The sequence below is a fragment of the Zonotrichia leucophrys genome, chromosome 3 (genome assembly GCF_028769735.1).
Source record: "Zonotrichia leucophrys gambelii isolate GWCS_2022_RI chromosome 3, RI_Zleu_2.0, whole genome shotgun sequence".
Taxonomy (NCBI): domain Eukaryota; kingdom Metazoa; phylum Chordata; class Aves; order Passeriformes; family Passerellidae; genus Zonotrichia; species Zonotrichia leucophrys.
The window spans coordinates 101,151,954-101,168,805 of record NC_088172.1 but is presented as its reverse complement, the minus strand read 5'-3'; the positions used below and the strand labels follow the sequence as shown (position 1 = coordinate 101,168,805).

At 46.8% G+C, this 16,852-nt stretch overlaps 1 protein-coding gene across 2 annotated transcripts in view; it reads left to right on the top strand.

Annotated features, from left to right (window-relative positions):
* The window catches only part of RALGAPA2 (Ral GTPase activating protein catalytic subunit alpha 2), a 95,958-nt gene that overhangs the window by 57,303 nt on the left and 21,803 nt on the right, over positions 1 to 16,852 (top strand). For both annotated transcript variants that reach the window (XM_064709623.1, XM_064709622.1), the window contains 2 exons: positions 604 to 762; positions 4,893 to 5,020. In XM_064709623.1, the coding sequence (XP_064565693.1) occupies positions 604 to 762; positions 4,893 to 5,020 (287 nt within the window). The remainder of the gene's footprint in view (positions 1 to 603; positions 763 to 4,892; positions 5,021 to 16,852) is intronic.

Genomic DNA, 16,852 nt, shown 5'->3' with positions numbered 1-16,852 from the left:
TCAGAGGCTTTCTGTGTATGTCATGTTTAAATTTTTTCTGTATTTCTTGCAGCTCTGCTCCAAATGAAAAGGTGTAACTGCCACAGTATTTCCCATTCTCCTGTACTTTACCCTGCCCAGATATTTTGCTGACGTTTCAGGCAGGAGACCCCTCCAGACACAGTCAGTGAGGAGATGTTTGTGGATAATAAATTCTGTTATAGTGGTTCATGACAGGCAGTTTCTTGACATTCTGAGTCAAGGCATTTTCATATTTCTGTGACAGCTGCCTTATTTTAGCTGGAATACAATGCTCTGTTGGTTAATGCTTTGTTCCAGTAATTCAGTTTTCCATCTTAAATCACTGTAGGTAATGTACATTTACATATCATGCTAATGGCTAGTTTGATAATGACTTAATTAAGCCATCAGACAACAATGAGTTCTAAATGAAGCAAATTATTGAGCCGATGCTTTCATGAGCAACTGGAGAAAAACAATATTTTAACTTTTCTGTAATGAAATATTCCTGCTATCGAGCATTGTAATTCAATTTGTGAGCCGTGACCCCTGGTGCAGCGTGGTTATCACAGGGATTAATAAAGAGCCAATTTGCTGTTGCAGCTCCGTCACTTGGGGAATGACGAGGTGCACATCGTGTGGTCCGAGCACACGCGCAACTACCGCAGGGGCATCATCCCCACCGACTTCGGCGACGTCCTCATCGTCATCTACCCCATGAAGAACCACATGTTCTTCATTGAGATCATGAAGAAACCCGAGGTACGTTCTGGGTGCCTCCCTGGCCCTGCTGTGCTGTGCCACAGTTGTGTTGCTTTAACCAGGGCTCAGTGGTTTAGAGTTTGGTGGCCGTTTTCTCCCAAATCAGCCTGTGCATGTCAGGTGAAGGATAAGCTGAGCAAAGTGCCTTGCTGACTCTACTGTGCCACTGAGCAGCAGTTCTGCTGCTTTCAGCAGGGCTCAGGATTTAGAGTTTGAGAACTGTTTTTGCCCAAATCAGTCTGTGCATGTCAGGTGAAGGAAAAGCTGAGCAATGAGCTGACTTTAAAACTGGCTTTACTCATGGTGATCAGTGATTGCTCATTTGTTTTATAGCCATACTTAGCCCTGAGTGAAACACTCCAGAATACTCAACCCACAGAAGTTACTGGGCAAAGATCAGTATTTAGGCCATTGTGAATAGTTTGCTTTCACTGCTTCAGAGGACATTCATGATTTGAGTTCCTTGTGTGGTGTTGGGTCACTGCTGTACCCACGGCACCAAGCAGAACCTCACACGTCTGTGGCACTGTCATTGTCACCTGACTGGGTGGGATGATGCAGACTTTGGGCATCCTGTCATCAAACAAAGTATGGGAGGTTCACAGCTGAGACGTTTTTTGGAAAAAAATGCATTTTTTTGCAAAATGTCAGAGGTGTGTGTATGTACATCTGTGCATGTGTGTGAAAAAGCCACTGCAGTAAATGCTCGTCTGGTACATTGTGGATGCAAAAATATGCGTAAAATATACTTTGTGAAAGTAGTCATTGTGATAAATACCCTTTGCCTTATGGGAGGGACAATATTTGTCCAAAGGGGTAGCCAACTGTGGTAAATGCCTCCATCATATCCCATACTGACCAGGTGTAGACACTGTTTTTTGAGTTGTGCGTGATGGAGTTGTTGGATAGTGACAACCAGTGCTTTGTCAGTAGACATTTCAAACTTGAAAATTTTCTAGTAGTGGGTTGTTGGGGTTTTTTTACGCTCAGTGTTGAGCTGTGCAGTTTAGTTTTTGAGCATTTTAGCTTTTAGGTTTTTTTAATGTTCCATCAGGGAAATGAGAATTTAGCGTTAGGAACACGCTTGAGACTTCTCTGGAGCGATGGAGAAAAGCTGTGTCATCTTACATATTAGTCAAAACCACCCAACGGGCAGCCAGAATAAGAGCTAACTGGAAATTTAGTGTTATCCCTACATTTAAAGTACAAACCATTACAATGTAATAAAATTAATCCAGACATTTCCAGGGCAAGTGTGGCTGACCTTTTGTTCACCAGCTACTGACCCCAGGGTGAATGAACGAGCCTTGCAGAGAGAAATGTCTGTTGTTTGGCTTCAGTCCCTGGCATTTAAATTGCATTCCCTAATCGAATGAAAAGGCTGTCCTCTCTATCAGGTTACAGAATCCATGGCAACATTTGGCCTTTTATATCCATAATGTTAGCCTTTTTGTTTGCAGCCAAGTAGAGACACCTGGAGCAATGTTAACATTAACCGCTTTAGCATTAATAGCTTCATTATAGAAGAATTTCTGATCAGATAGCTGTTACTTTTGTTATATTGCTTCAGCTTGTATTGTTTTCATTTTTGATCTCCCTGCTTGGCAACCCGGCAATGATTTGCAAATTTTTTTGTCTTGATTAATTAAGCAATATAATTATCAGGAACTGTGCTGCAGTCTTTGCCCGACAAAGCTTGGGAGGGAAGACAATAGTAAGTCTGTTAGTGTGAATGCATTCCACGCGTCACAGATGCACGAGGATATTGGGAACAATGAGAGGAAAAGCTGCCTGCGAGAGGGGACAAAGCATGCCAGGCAAGCTCCGCACTGCACATACCGCCAGGGACATGCTGCGGGTTCCCTGGGACACAGATGCCTCGTTAGATTGCAGCTCGTCATCAGAGATTAATTCTCAGCCATTTGGTACAATAATTTACCCATTCCCCACTCTTTTAACTAGTGCTGCTTGCTGTAGAGGGGAAGTCTTTGTGCTCAGAAGGTTTATTTAACCTTGCCTACTTTTACTGCGGGCAACAGAAATAATGATTTTGCTGTTGGAAATTGGAACGAAGCAGGTGTTTGCGGTGGGCTGAATATTAATTTTTGCTTCACGGATAACTTGCAGTGACATTTGGAGTACTCACAGAAGGGGATCTTTCCCTCTATTTTTTTTTAATTGATTCCTGTCAAAGCAGGCTGTTTGTTTGTGGTGGCCACTGAAGCCCTGCTTTGCTGGCAGGGTGTTGGGTGCCGGACTGGGAGCGGAGCCGGGCGGGGAGCGCGCCCCGCACGTTCCATTGGCCTCCCCCCAAGCCTTGTTAGGGCAGGGCCCCCGTGCAGATGGAAGCTGAGGAGATGCAGCTCCAGTGACTTTAATGACCCTTGGCGAGGCCACTGTGTGTGCTGGGGAATGAATAATTCCGAGCCCTGCGCGCACCCGGCTCGGATCGAGGCGGGCTCCGAAGCCTCGGCTCTGCTGCTGCTCTCCCTGGCCGGGATACACTCACCCTGTCCCTGGGTTACATCTGTAAATTCTGTGGGGCAGTGGTGAGAGAGTCTGCCCCGCTCCCCAGCTCCTGGTGAGTGTGAAACCGTGAATGTAAGTGCTGTAAGCAAAATCTGCTGGTCCAAAAAGCCCAGCAGGGAATTTCCCTGCCCCAGTAGCATCTGCTGATCTGACTTTACATATCTGGTATTTGTGTGGTGCTATCACTTCAATACTAGTATGTACTTAACCTCCTTATCTGTACTTTTGCATTCTTTTCTCTTGCTGTCAATGCTTCTGGGCAGTGCATGGGATAAAAATTTCACTTAAAAACATTACTGCCTAAAGAGGCAAAACTTCATGCTCCATAATGTTATCATTTTGGTGGCATTGATTTTCCTCTGACCCCTTCCCTTCCAACTGCCTGGATAGTCATGCCAGCAGTAAATTTAAAAAATTGAAAAGAAGGCAAAACCACTATGGAAAGATTTTAGACTTTTTTGTTTTCTTGAAGGGTGGGTAATTATTTGAAGTAAAGGAATGACAGAATAAGTGTGCGCAGAGACAGCTGTCATTTCCAGATGTTACATTAAACCAAAATTTCTTCTGTAATTCATTGCCACTTCTAATTAGAGGAATTCCCTAGATGCAGGGGATTTATATTATTCCCTTTGTCCATTTATTGAATGACTGTCACAGTCACCCACAAGCAGTTGGAGAAGAATAATAGAGGGTATTTATTTATGTGATAAGCCTCTGTACAGATGGAAAAAATCCGTAGCTTAAATATTGATAATTGTTGGTGGCTTCTATCTAGGGCTTTAGTTGGGGGGTTGTTTTTTTCATTTTGAGTCTCTGAGAGGGAAATGAATTTGAGTACTTGCAAGTACTGAAAGTTGTGCATTTAAACATGAAAATGTTCTGGGTTGGGCAGGCTCAGGTCTGTTTTGTGTCTGCAGATCTGGACAGGGTTTATTTTTAGAAAGCATCTCTTGTTTGTAGTGTTGTCTTTATCTGCAGAGCCTCAGGTCACCAGAGGATGTCACACAGGGGTTTCCTGTGGAGGTGGCCCTGAAGGAGCAGCATTTGGCACCTTGACCCACTGGGCCCATTTGTGCTGTCCCCACCCTGTGTCCTGCCCTTGAGAGAGCCCCTGCTCTGCCATCTCCTCTGCTTTCCACACACCTCCTGATCTTGGACCAACCCAAGGGTTTTTTTCTCTTCTGTGAAGTTCATGAAAGGAGTTTATAGAGGATTATCTGAAGTAAATGTGTCTTTGCAAATCCTCCTGCCAATGCTGAAGTCAGCCAGTGAATCAGGGTCTCCTGTTGGGATCCCAGATGGAAAACAGCTCCTGACATTCACTGCCAAAGGCATATTGATTGCAAATTCATAGATGGCCTCAGTTTCTATGTGTAGCAAGCCTGTGCTTACCCAGCAGAATGTTCTGAGCCCTGTGTGTGTCTGTGTGGTGTGCTCATGGCAGTCATGGGGGATTGAAACACTCACCAGCTCGGGAGATGAATGTCACACTGCAAGTCTCAGTGTGAAAAACAATGTGGTCACACTGTTTTTGTAGCAAAATGTTGTACTAGTCTCCTGCAGTGGTTCTGAAGCCTGCTTTTCTCTTTTGGGGCGCCCAGGTGCCGTTTTTTGGTCCCCTCTTCGATGGCGCCATCGTGACGGCAAAGCTGCTGCCCAGCCTGATCTGTGCCACGTGCATCAACGCCAGCAGAGCCGTCAAGTCCCTCATCCCTCTCTACCAGAGCTTGTATCCTTTTCCATGGGGCCAGGCTGCCCTTGTTAGGGTTCTCACTTGGAGCATCATCCTGCAGAGAGGTAGGTTGGGATGAAAATCCCTCCTGTTTGATTTCATTGGGAAAGGTCAGAGCTTTCTTTGCATGCACTGGATGTTCTCAGTGGCTCACACGCAGGTGCCATCCCATGTTTTCAAAATGGAATGGTAACAGCACTGGAGTCTCTCACCAGCAGCTTCCACCTCACTGCTGGTGGGCTTGGGCTTTGATCTGTGAGGAAAGGTTGCTTTCACACTGATAGAAGTCATGGACTGTGTATGTCAGGCTGGTAGCCAGAGCTCAGCCATGCTCTTATCCTATCCAATTAACTTTACTTGGACTCATTACATTAATAAGGCAGATGGGATTTGTCCTCAGATACAGATATTTCAGGTCCCAAATTCCTGTTTCTTTCCAGTCATGCCTGTGTTTGGGCATTTTCAGAACCTGTTTTCCACCAGTGGCTGGAAGGCAGCTGGAGATGTGCTTCTCTGGGACAGGAGTTGTGACACGGACTGTGGTTCTTGGCTGCTACACAGTGTTAGCACTGGTTTGCACCCATGCTGGGGTCTTCTCCTAATGCCATCATAGATTACATAGCTTGTTTTGCTAATCACATCACTTACCTCAGGACAAACACTCACTGCACTTTGCTTTCTCTGGGGAGCATTTGATTTGAGTATTTTTCTAATCACATGACTTTGAGAAAGTGTTTGTGAAATGTTTTGATCTTTGAAAGAACCTTGAGGAATTAGTTTAAGATGCACAGTTTTTAAACGTGGAATATCCTCAAAGTACTTGTTAGGGTTTTGTTTTAAAAAATAAACTAAAATAAATAAATTTTATCCAATATGCTTTGCAAAAGTCATCAGAAATTAAAAGTATCATTGCAGTTAAATAGATTTGTGTTAATAACTAATTGTTTACTCATTGTAGAGCAAATGGTGGTGGTTGTGCAAACCATGGCAATGCCTGACAGGTGAGTCAAGGCTCGCTGTGTTTTTTTCTGTTTCTTGAGAGAAATCTAACAAATTCCTGAAACTGTGCTGTGCAGAATTTATCTTCATCTGTTTCTCAGTATTTAATAGTAAAGTAACAGTGTATTAAAATGGACATAAGTAGCAGCAGTTATAAGAAGGAAGCTGTCCCATCCCCTCGCTCCCAGCTGGAGTCCTCCCATGTTTTGGCACTGCGCATTTTGTGAGTGAGCAGCACTCGCCAGCTGGCCGTGCTCCCGCTGTCCAAGGGGGCGTCCCCGAGGGTCCCCGTGCATCCCTGGGGGGACAGAGCTGCACAGACCCTGCAGCACAGGGCACTGCTCTGCACAGGTCCGAGGCAGCATCTGTCCCCACATTCTTTTCCGCCTTTTTCTGCATCTGCTTTTGCACCTGTGCTGTCCATAGTGAATCAACCGCCACTTGTCTGTCTGATAAATGGAAGTGGATTGAGAAACTCCTGAAATGGCACAAAGGGGATGTGGTGGGCAGGTCCCTCTGGGGCCATACTGGAGCAGGAGAGAAAGCTATCTGTAATTCATTCCCCAGATAGTGCAGACTCTGAGATGCACTACAGCCAGCAGCTGGAATGTGAGATGTGTAAAGGTGGTGTTGGGCCTGTCCAGTGCAGCTCCCAAAGGGTGAGTGACTCAGGTCTGGTGTTTGCTGTGCCAGCTGCTGTGAGCAGGACAGGAGACAAGCAGACCCAGCAGTGCAAACAGTAAATGGAAGTGCCATGGTCAGACTGGAGGTGGAAATAACTCAAGAAATATCAGTGAGAGGGAGAAATAGAAAGCAATGTCCCTGACAAAGTGAGGGATGATGTTTGGCACACACCAGTCATACCTGCAGTTGGAATGAGGGCTGCAGGCTGAGCTGAGGAGGATCTGCAGCTTCCCTTTGGCTCATGGGTCATGTTAAAAGGCAACATCCTGGCTAAGGGTCAGTAGCTGAAGCTGTTTGGACTCTGGTGTGGTTACAAACGGATCAAGCCCTTCATCTGGTGTCCGTGTGGGTTCCATGAGGTGCTGCATCCATGCTGGAGCAGTGGCAGGGTGTGAAGTACCTGCAGGGAGTCATCCCTGTCCTGCCCTGGTGGTGCAGGGAAGCCGGGGCAGCGTCTTGCCAGCAGTGACAGCTGAAGTCACTTGTTGGAAAGTCTGTAAACTCCGGCTACAGCTGCACTTGTCAGGGGCTGTAAGGGAAGTGTAATCAGCCACAGAGATTAATTTGCATCTCAATTAGGAAAGAGTCAGGAGGAAGCTGTAGGGTCTGTTGCTGGAAGGTTGTGGAAGAAATCTCATCAGGCACAAAAGGCTCCCGACTTGGTGCTCCATCGAGCGGAGGACAATATCGGAGTCTGGTTTCCATGGGGACCGGGACCGCAGAGCCGCGGGAGCATCGCGCTGCCCGCAGCCGCTTGGTCACGATGACACAAATTCCACTGCCGTGCCCAAATACACATTTCTGTTGGAAATCTCTGTGAAAATTAGGAAGGTAACTACAGCAGACCACATCAGATTTTTAATATCTTGTTTTACATTTATGTAACGCTTTTGGTTTTAAGGAATTCAGTAGGGCAAGAGATTAGTTAAAAAACAATTAACTATATTTAAACTTCAGTTTAGAACCGTTGTGGCTACAGGTTCTTTGTGTCCATGGAAGGGCACATGATGGCACTCGCAGGGTGCTGCATGCACAGCTCAGTTGTCTTTGGAACAGCGCTGTCTCTGCTGCTGCCGCAGTGCTTCCATGGGCGGGGATGATTGTGCATCAGTTTATGTTCCAAATTCCCATTTTATTCCTCCTTGGTGCCATGGAGCAGAGAGGCTGAGTGGCTGCAGCCCCTGCTAATTGGGACTCTTGCCATCCTTGAGTAACTGCTGAGCATGAGGCAATGTGCTCCAGCAGCCTCTCCAGGCTGCTTTTTTCAGGCAGTGTCTGACTTTTAATGTGACTAGGACTTACAGAAATCCTAAGTAATAAGATGACTTAAATTTTACAATAACAAATAATATTTAAGCTTACTATAATTGTTGTATTGAAAGGAATATATTCATGCAAGTTTTTGAGTGCATCCGAGCCTCTTTTGTATGTGCTGGGGAAAGGAAGAAACAACCTCTCTTGCAAACAATTAATTACATGTCATAACTAAGCAAGGGTCTGTTGTGTTTCCGGCAATGCTGAATTTTTCAAAACCTGGTGGGAGTGGGGCTGTAAAAGTGCATCTCTGAACGCTCTTCGAGCTTGTGTGAAACAAGCTGTGTGCTGGGAAGGATTTCTGAACACTTGTGTGATCTGGAGTGCTGTGGCACTCAGCTGCAGCAGAGCTCCTCTCCGGGAGCTGCTCTCGTCTGAGGGGAAACAGGGTTTGGATTGAAGTATTACAGCTCTGTGGCAGCTGCTGTCTAAGCTGACAGTTCCTAAGCTCAGGTGCTAGTCAGCCTTCAGACATGAAAATGTAGCTGGTTTGGCAGGTATCAGGCCTTTTGGTTGGCCCATAATTCAGTCCTGGTCTCCAGAAAGACACTGGGATTTGGAGGTAGTGATGTCTGAGCAAAAAGCTCCTCTTAGAATGCCCAGGGAAATGCAGTTCTCACTGCCCAGGTTATCTTTCCAAATGGAGCTATTTTTTTTCTCCTTGGATTGAATTGGCTTAATTTAAAAATTGTTTCAGTGTTATTTTGAGTATCTCACCACTTTTGTTTTTTTATTTCCTCCACCATTTCAAATAACTCTTGTACTCTCCGTCCTTCCTGACTGGGATGCTAAGTGAATTTAGAGAAAAGTAGGAAATACCTCAATGTGTCTGAAACATTACCTCAGCTTTGAGGAGCTCTTTGTAATCTGCCCTGGGGAGAGTGGAATGTGTCCTGTGTGCCAGTGCCAGTGGGCTTCTTCCCTGTGTGTTTTCTATTTCTGTGTGTCTTCTTCCCTGTCTATTTTCACTGTTTTTCAGTGACTTCTGGTAGTCTCCAGGTTGTCTTAGCAATTCAAGCCTACTACATGTACTCCTGTGAATGGGTAAATAGGGAGCTAGTTCTTGTTGGGGTTTATTAAGGCACTGATTATAAAATTATCTCTGTGCACAATCTCACTTTTGGGATGAGTTGTTTGTTCCTATGGGCAGCAGAGGGGTTTGATCTCATGCTGCCTGCGGACTCCTGCACTCCACTTTGCTGTGACATCGGGCTCTGGAGGTGTCTGTGCATCAGGACGGGCACAAATGAGCATGGTGGGGATGAGAGCTCCTTGTGTAATGTCTGAGCACTGGATGTCACCGTTTCCCAGCTCACAGTTTGCACTCCTTTTTGAGGACCTGAGGAAAACACAGCCCTTACCCTGAAGAAGTAATTTGATACATGAGTAACTCTCTCACTGTTTTCTCCACTGTAGTGGCAGTGGTGTGCCTGCTGACCTGTGCCAGCCAGCAGCTCGCTGGGGTAAAGCCAAAACTCCATCTAAACACATAACAAAAAGACATTCATAACTTTAATTCATTACAACTCATCCAGATATTGACATACTAATATATCCTAGATGTGTTAATATCTGGAACCAAGAAGATTAAGCAAAGAACATCAGCTTCAAATTCTGAATTAAATCCCTTTCTTGGCTTAAGCCAATTTCTGATTAACCTAATAGAGAGTGCCCAATCTGCTTACCTGCTTTATCTGTGAAAGAAAGGTATTTGCTATGATGGACTTAATTGTGTGAATGGCTGTCAGATGTTCTGGAGGCTCGTGTGGTGTCAGACACGTTTTGTGTCCCTCTCAGTGTGTGTTTCGTGGCACTGGCATTTGGAGCTCTGCTGTGGGTACAAGGCAGCGTTTGATCCTGCCGGGGAAATGAGATGGAAAGCCTGTTATTCCTTTCAGAGAGGGTTCACAGTTTGTCCCCTTTATTTCATCCCAAGCAGTGGTGCCCTCCAGCTATATCGATGCTGATAGGAATGGCTATGAAATTCTAAAGCATGTGTCACAGGAGCTGTGACAATTTATGTGACATGGCACCTGACGGTGTGCTGCGAGCGGCCGGCCCTGGCTGGCAGGAGTGCTGTCAGTGCCCAGTGTCTGTGGGCAGCAGCAGGTCCCTCTCCCTGCCCTGGGCCAGGGGTGCCCCGCCCCGAGGGGGGCCAGGCACTGGCAGCTCTGCCCTTCATCTGCACGGCCCCTGCTGCAGCCGATCAATGGCCGGGCTGGCTGTGTGCTCTGCCTTCCCTCCTCACAGCCAGAACCTTCTCCAGGCAGCGATCGATGCCTCTAATCTGCTCCAGCCTGTAATAAGTCATGCGAGGCAAAGCTTTTAGGTGGCATTACATGGGATTGTGGAGGCGGCTCCTCAGCTCTCATTCATAGAGCTCTTCATGGACTCGCAGAGAATCCACTGCGTCCCCTCGGTGCATATCTAAAGAGTATGAAATGCTTCTGCAGGTCTAAACTCCACATGCTGCTGCACTGTGCACACACAATGGGATCACATTTCTCTATTTTCTGTTTCGTGTCCATTCCTGAACCTGCTGGCGGGCCCTTGTTAGACACACAGCTTGTACCCGCATTGCTGGGGGAGCAGGGAGCAGCCAGGGGGGCTGCACAGCAATGGTGCACTTTATTTTGTCACTTTAACATGAGGCACCACTGTCCTCCCCCACGGCTGGGAGCTGCCAAGTTTGCTGAGGGATGTGGAGAAAGTCCCAGACTGATTCTGACACGGAGTTTCTGAGCTCTTCAGTAGCACTAAATAAACCCCAGCAGTAGTAGAGGCTCTTCTTTGCTGGCTGATATAATGGAGAGTTCCAAAGAAAAACCTGGAGTTAAGTGACATTGAGAATGTAATATGTTTTTAAATGAAAAGTGAATTCACTGTGTCAGGGGGAAAAAACCCAACAAAACAAACTCAGCGTTGGATTTCTAAATTACATGTGTATTTGTATGTGTGTGCTGGTTGGAAACAAGGGTCCCAAACTACACAGCCATACCTCTTTAAGCCCTGCCAGGGACCGGGAAGTTCAGATCTTGCTGGAAATGGTGTGGTTTGGGTGGTGTAACCGTGCCCTGCCAAGGCCCTGCCCAGCAGCCCGGGATGGGGATGCCTTGCAGGCAGCTTGCAGGGGCACACAATGTGGTACGGGGCTTTGTTTATGAGCAGTAAATATCCCTTTCACGAGAAGGTGTGCACACAGGTGCTAACACCTGTCCTACCACGGTGCTTAATGTTTTCTCCTGGGTTACACAGAGCCTCCAATTTGTGTTTCATGAGACGCGCTCATTCTTTGGTTCTTTGACAGAAGCAAAATTGGTATATTTGGGTTACTAACAAGACGGGATGAAGTAGTTGTGGTAGTTCTTGCCGGTTTGCGAGGGCTTCCCATTCTGTGTCTTTGCAAAGCAATTTTTGCCGTTTCCCCCCCATTAACTTTGAAGGGATGCGCGTAGCTAAAGCTCCATTGTCTCTTTCAGGAACTTTACTCGGGTTTTGTCACAGGCGGGTCGGTGAAAAGCAGAGTTGTGTTTCTGTGGCCGGGCTGAGCGAGGGGCGCTGGCAGGAGCGGTGCCGCTGTCGGTGCCGCAGCCGGAGCGGGCGGCGGGGCCGCGGGCCGAGCCCTCGCAGGGCTCCCGCGGGCCCCGGGGTCGCTCCCCCGGGCGAGCGGGGCTTTGTGCGGCCGGGCCGGCTCATTAGCATGCGGGCCGGGCGAGCGGGGCTCTGCTGGCTTACCAGCTGTTCCTGCTGCTCCCGACAATGTCCGGCGGGCCGGGCTGGCCGCGCTGCGCGGCCGCCGCTGCGCTCCAACAGCCTTTCCGCTGGGGATGCCCACGTGGCACCGCAGCGCCGGCCGGCCTCGCATGGCATATGGTGTCTGGATTCATACAAGATGCAAAACTATTCTGCCGCTAATGCACAATGACTCATAGCATTGCTAATTTTTCCAACAAAAGCCCACTTCCACACCCACACTTTTAACCCCTCAGGCTAAAAAGCCTCTTCTTTAGTTTCAAAGCCATGGAAATGTAAGGAGGTGGCTTCTGGATCAATATCTGAAACCCTATATTTATTTAAAGCATATGCACGCTCTAACGCGTATTTTAAATTTCTGTGAAAGCCGATTTGCAAATTGCCACTATAACGTGCGGCAGGTTTTTTTGTTCCAAAGTGGATTCGTTGTCAAATGCTGGGGTTTTAAAATTTTTCGGTAGTTAACGTATTAAAAAAATAATCTGAAATTGCCACCATAGATAATAAAAGGTTATTTTCATTTAAGAGGAGGGAATCCAAGCACTGTACCCAGTGGATCTACAAGGATTACGTATTCCAGCACAAGTTCCCAAGCCGCTCTGTGTAGGCAGTTTGTAGTATTTGGGGATCTTTGCTATTTTACTGGCTCTTCAGGGACAATAATAATGCACTTTCCAACTAGAGGGAGCTGCTGGTATCTCTGATGCTGATTCTTAACCTCCCAGTCTAATTCCTTTGTGCGGAACGTATGGCGATCGTTCCGATGTTTTAATAAAATCAAGTTAAATTACCCCGAGTCGTTTAGATTAAAAGGCTGCCTCTCAGTTCTTGCAGCGCAATCATCAAATTAAACTGCGAAATTCGGGGCAAACCGAAGCAGATCTTCGTTGCTTTTTGCGGAATTATGTAGGTCGTGAAAAGGCTGGCGCAGAGCGCTCCGAGACAAAAAGCGTGCGGGAGGCAGGAGTGCGGGAAGCGCCCGCTCCGCTCCCTCCGGCGGAACAAAGGAACAAAGGGACCTGTGGGCAGGCTCCGAGGTGGCCGGGCTTGCTGCTCAGGCTCCCCGGGAGCCACTTGTTACAGGGTCCCCGCGGGCAGCGCTGCAGCAGGTGAAGGCTCCTGCCGGCAGGGATTTGGGAAGGGTCTTTCCTAGGGAATGGTTTGAGAGCTCCTGGTCGGCTCCATGGTGGCCTGTGGTGGGATGCACTGTGTCCTAGGCAGAGCCAAAGGCCAGGTGCTGGCTTTGGAAAGGCGGTTTCCATCCAGCAGGGCTGTTCCCTTGTCCCAGGAACAGCGGTGGGAAGGCTCAAAGGGTGCAGGAGAGCAGATCCGCGTGTGGGCATTTCCATGGGTATTTCCCAGCACTCCAGGGACTGGTGGTAACACAAACATGCAATCACCAGTACAGGTTTGTGTCATGTTTCAAACTTCTCTTTTGAAGAGACCCTGACTTCAGTGTGCGGTTCTCATCAGCCATGCATGCTGAAATTGCTTAATGAGAAATTAAGGAATTACTTTCTAAACAAGAAAAACGTTTTTAGGCTTAGATTTGTATTTTCTTTATGACTTTGTTTCTCTGCTTTGAAAATGAGTGGCTGAGTTGAGTGCTGGCCATGTTTTGAGGAGGTGAGACAGATCTGACTCCCCTCCAGCCTGACTGGCTCTGTGCAGCTCATACCAAGAGGAGGCAGGCACAGAAATTTTTGTGCCTGCTATATAAAAGATACTTTGATGGGCAGCACCATAATCCTACATTGCCCTTTAGAGAGGCAAGGCTTCCCCTCCACCTGCATTTGAAAAACTTTGAAAGCCATCCTGTTACTGGGGACATGAACATGGTGACATCAAATGAGAGGAACAGGAGAAAGCTACTTTTTGTAGCAGGTTTTCTGGCTGGCATAGTCAATTTATGGGGTTTTTCTCCTCAGCATTGTAGTTCTGTGTGTATTTCCCAGTGCTTTTAACTGTCAGGTTCTACTGTATAAACAGGAGCAGATGGCTTTTGATGATTTCTTAAACCTAATGTTTAGTAACAATCTAGGGCATGTACAGTATTTCCTGTTAAACAAAGTCTCAGGTAATCTTCTAGGTTTTAGTACTTCTCTGAATTGGCCTGGGTCAGTTTTTTGGAGAGCTCTATCTGTAACTTGTGCTGAACAGCTGGATTTATGGCCCCTCTTTAGGTCATCCACCTGGCTGATTTTCACCCATGAGACAGTGTAGATTATCTGACACCTTGCTGGCCTATGGTTTGTGGCTTCCTGAAGTAAAACTGCCCTTCCCCTGCACCCCTTCCATCTGGGAACCCCTGAAGGGCTGTTTGGGGAGCAGTTATTTCTCTGAAATCTTGGTGTCACCTGTGTAATAAACTTGGGGGTAGCTCAGTCCTGCAAAGCCTGAACACCAAAAATGTGCTGTGACAGTGAATCCATTGCAGCTTAGGGAGAGAGCTCAAGCTCCCAGGCCTTTGCTTTTCTGTGTTTCCGAAAGCTCTTTCCTGAACTTGTGCCATCCCTATGACCCTGACTGGCTTCTTGGTATTGAAAGGGGGCTTGTGAGGACTGTGCTTGCCAGAGTGGCACCCTTCAGGCAGGATCACAGAGGCCCAGAGCACTTTGGAGCACAAGCCCTGGGGCTGATGCTCAGACAGCCCCCAGATCATAAGTGAACAGGGCTCTGCACTTTGAATTTCTGTGTCCAGCCCACCACCTTCCTCTCCCTACTGCCAGCCTCTCTCAGAGCTGGGAAATGTGAGGCTCTGAAAACACCTATTCCCACATGCAGCTCTGGTGGTAAGAAATAGAAGATTTTTCTGTCCTTAACTGTTAAATACAAGTCTGTGTTATCTGAAGGTTTCAGGTTGTAGGAACAGCAGTTACACCCACAAGTGCCAGGCTGAGTGATCGACAGAGAGCACAACCCTCATCCTAACTCCCGAGCCTGGCAGGAGAGAGGGATTGTTCCACTCCAGGAGAGCTGTTTGAATTCAGAAACTTTTCCTTTCTAGGCTTTTGCAGAACCTGTTGGGTTTTGTGCTCCCGTGTTTTATGACTTGTTGCCATGATAATTCAGCTCATCTTACAGGTTTCTCTAATTGTGATTGATGTGTAATCATTCATTTTATTGAACCTCATTAAGGTCTGTGAACCTCTGTCCCAACTTGCAGTAATTAGAGCCCAGATAGCCATTCCATCTGTTCCCAAGCACTGTTTAATTAATGAACTTTTAACGTGTTCTTTGCCTTGTAAAAGCCCTCAGTATTCTCAAGTTGCTGAATAGGATTTGCATGCCAGCATTTCCGTTTGTTTCAAATGCCACAGCAACGTGCAGTTTGGAATCCCAAAAGTCAACACACAAAGTCCCAGGATCTCGGAAAGCAAAGTGGAGAGATTTTACTTTCTGTTCCCACTTTGTGCATCAATTACAGTATCTGTGAAACTGGAGTTTGCAAACAAATGCCTCACAGGGTCTCCAGTGTTCTTTACTGCCCAAACCAACGGGTTTGAATCTTCTGTTGTATTGCTAAAGAGAATACACAGACATCAGTAAACCAAGTGTTTCATTTTTCATGGTAGTACTTACTGGAGGAACATTAGAAATGTGATACCTACAGACACACATTTTCCTGCCCTCATATTTCATCCTTTTGTTACATTTTGAGCATCAGGCCTGAGACAGCTTTGCTAGTTTTATGTAGCATTCATTACAAGGAGATTTTTAGGATGGAGCACAATCCACCCCTGCTGCTGGAGTTGTCAGAGAGAATGCTGTGGGCCAGGACTGGGAGAAATCAACAGGAGCCAAGCCTCTGAGAGTTTCTCTGCTTCACCTCTGTGCATTCGGACTGTGCAGTAAATGCTGAGTCAGTGATCTGTGTGCAGAGAATAAATCATTGCATTTTTTAAAAATTATTTCAATTTCTGTTTGCTGAGCAGACAAGAGAGGCAGCATTTCCAGTGGCAGGAATTCAGAGAAAATGTTGGGGGTTTTGTGCATTGTTGTGTTTGTGATCTGCTGCTGGTTTTTACACACAGGACTGTAGTGCAGGGCTGTAGCTGTGGTCTGCCTCATTTAGATTGATCTGTGTTTATCTTCAATATTCAGGACAAGAATTAAGTCATACTGCTCAACTCCCTCAAAATCCCTTTCAGCATCCAAAGGCCAACCATCTGTCCAGTGCAGCCATTCTTTCCTCCCCCAGTATGTGTTTTAGCCAGTGCTTTGAGCGAGGCTGCATCCTGAAGAAGCAAAATATGAAGGGAAATAAAGGTCTTAGGCCTGGGGCCATGTTTAGCAATGCAAACCCTGTAAATTGCAGATAATTTTAGTGAAACAAGTGCAGAGAGCCCCTGGTTCTGTGGTATTCAGTGTGCTGGTCTGTGGCATGGTGGGTGTCCAAGGCACAGGCAGGCTTCTCTGTGGAGAGATTTCCAGAACAACTACTTTTAATTCTTCTTCCAGTATTTCTGTGTGCCAGATCCTCATCTCACCACTAATCCCACGTTTCAAACAATCTGCTTGGCGAATTCATGTGTGCTCCCCTGCTCCTTTTTAGGACTGAAGCATTTTAAATTACTGGCAGATCTGCAAGAAAAATGTATTTCTTTCTCAAGCATTTTGGGAAGAGCAGGTGTTTTGTCTGGAGATGTGCTGGCTTGTGTGCAGTGTCAGGTGTGTGGGGCTCAGTCGTGGTGCTGCCTCTGCTCCATTGCTGATGTTCTGCAAGTCCAAGGCTGGGATCTTGGTGAAGCTCTTCCAACATGGTGTTCCTCTGGCTGAGATTTAGTCAGAAACAAATCCATTCAGCATGTGCATTACTAAGGTGTGTTTGTAAATCATACCACTCCATTAGAGCTGATACGTAGGGGGTGCACTTCTGTTTACATGAAGGAAACTGGGATGTTCTTCCTGAGCAGTCCCTCTCCTGCTCTCCACAAGCATTTGCACTCTGTTTAACACATTTTCACATGAAAAAACATGCAGACAATCTTGGTGAGGTTTGAGCAGCAATCGGGTCATCCAGGTGAAGGAATGAGAGCAGAGACCTCTTGCCCCTCTCTGGTGGGATTGTGCTGTTGC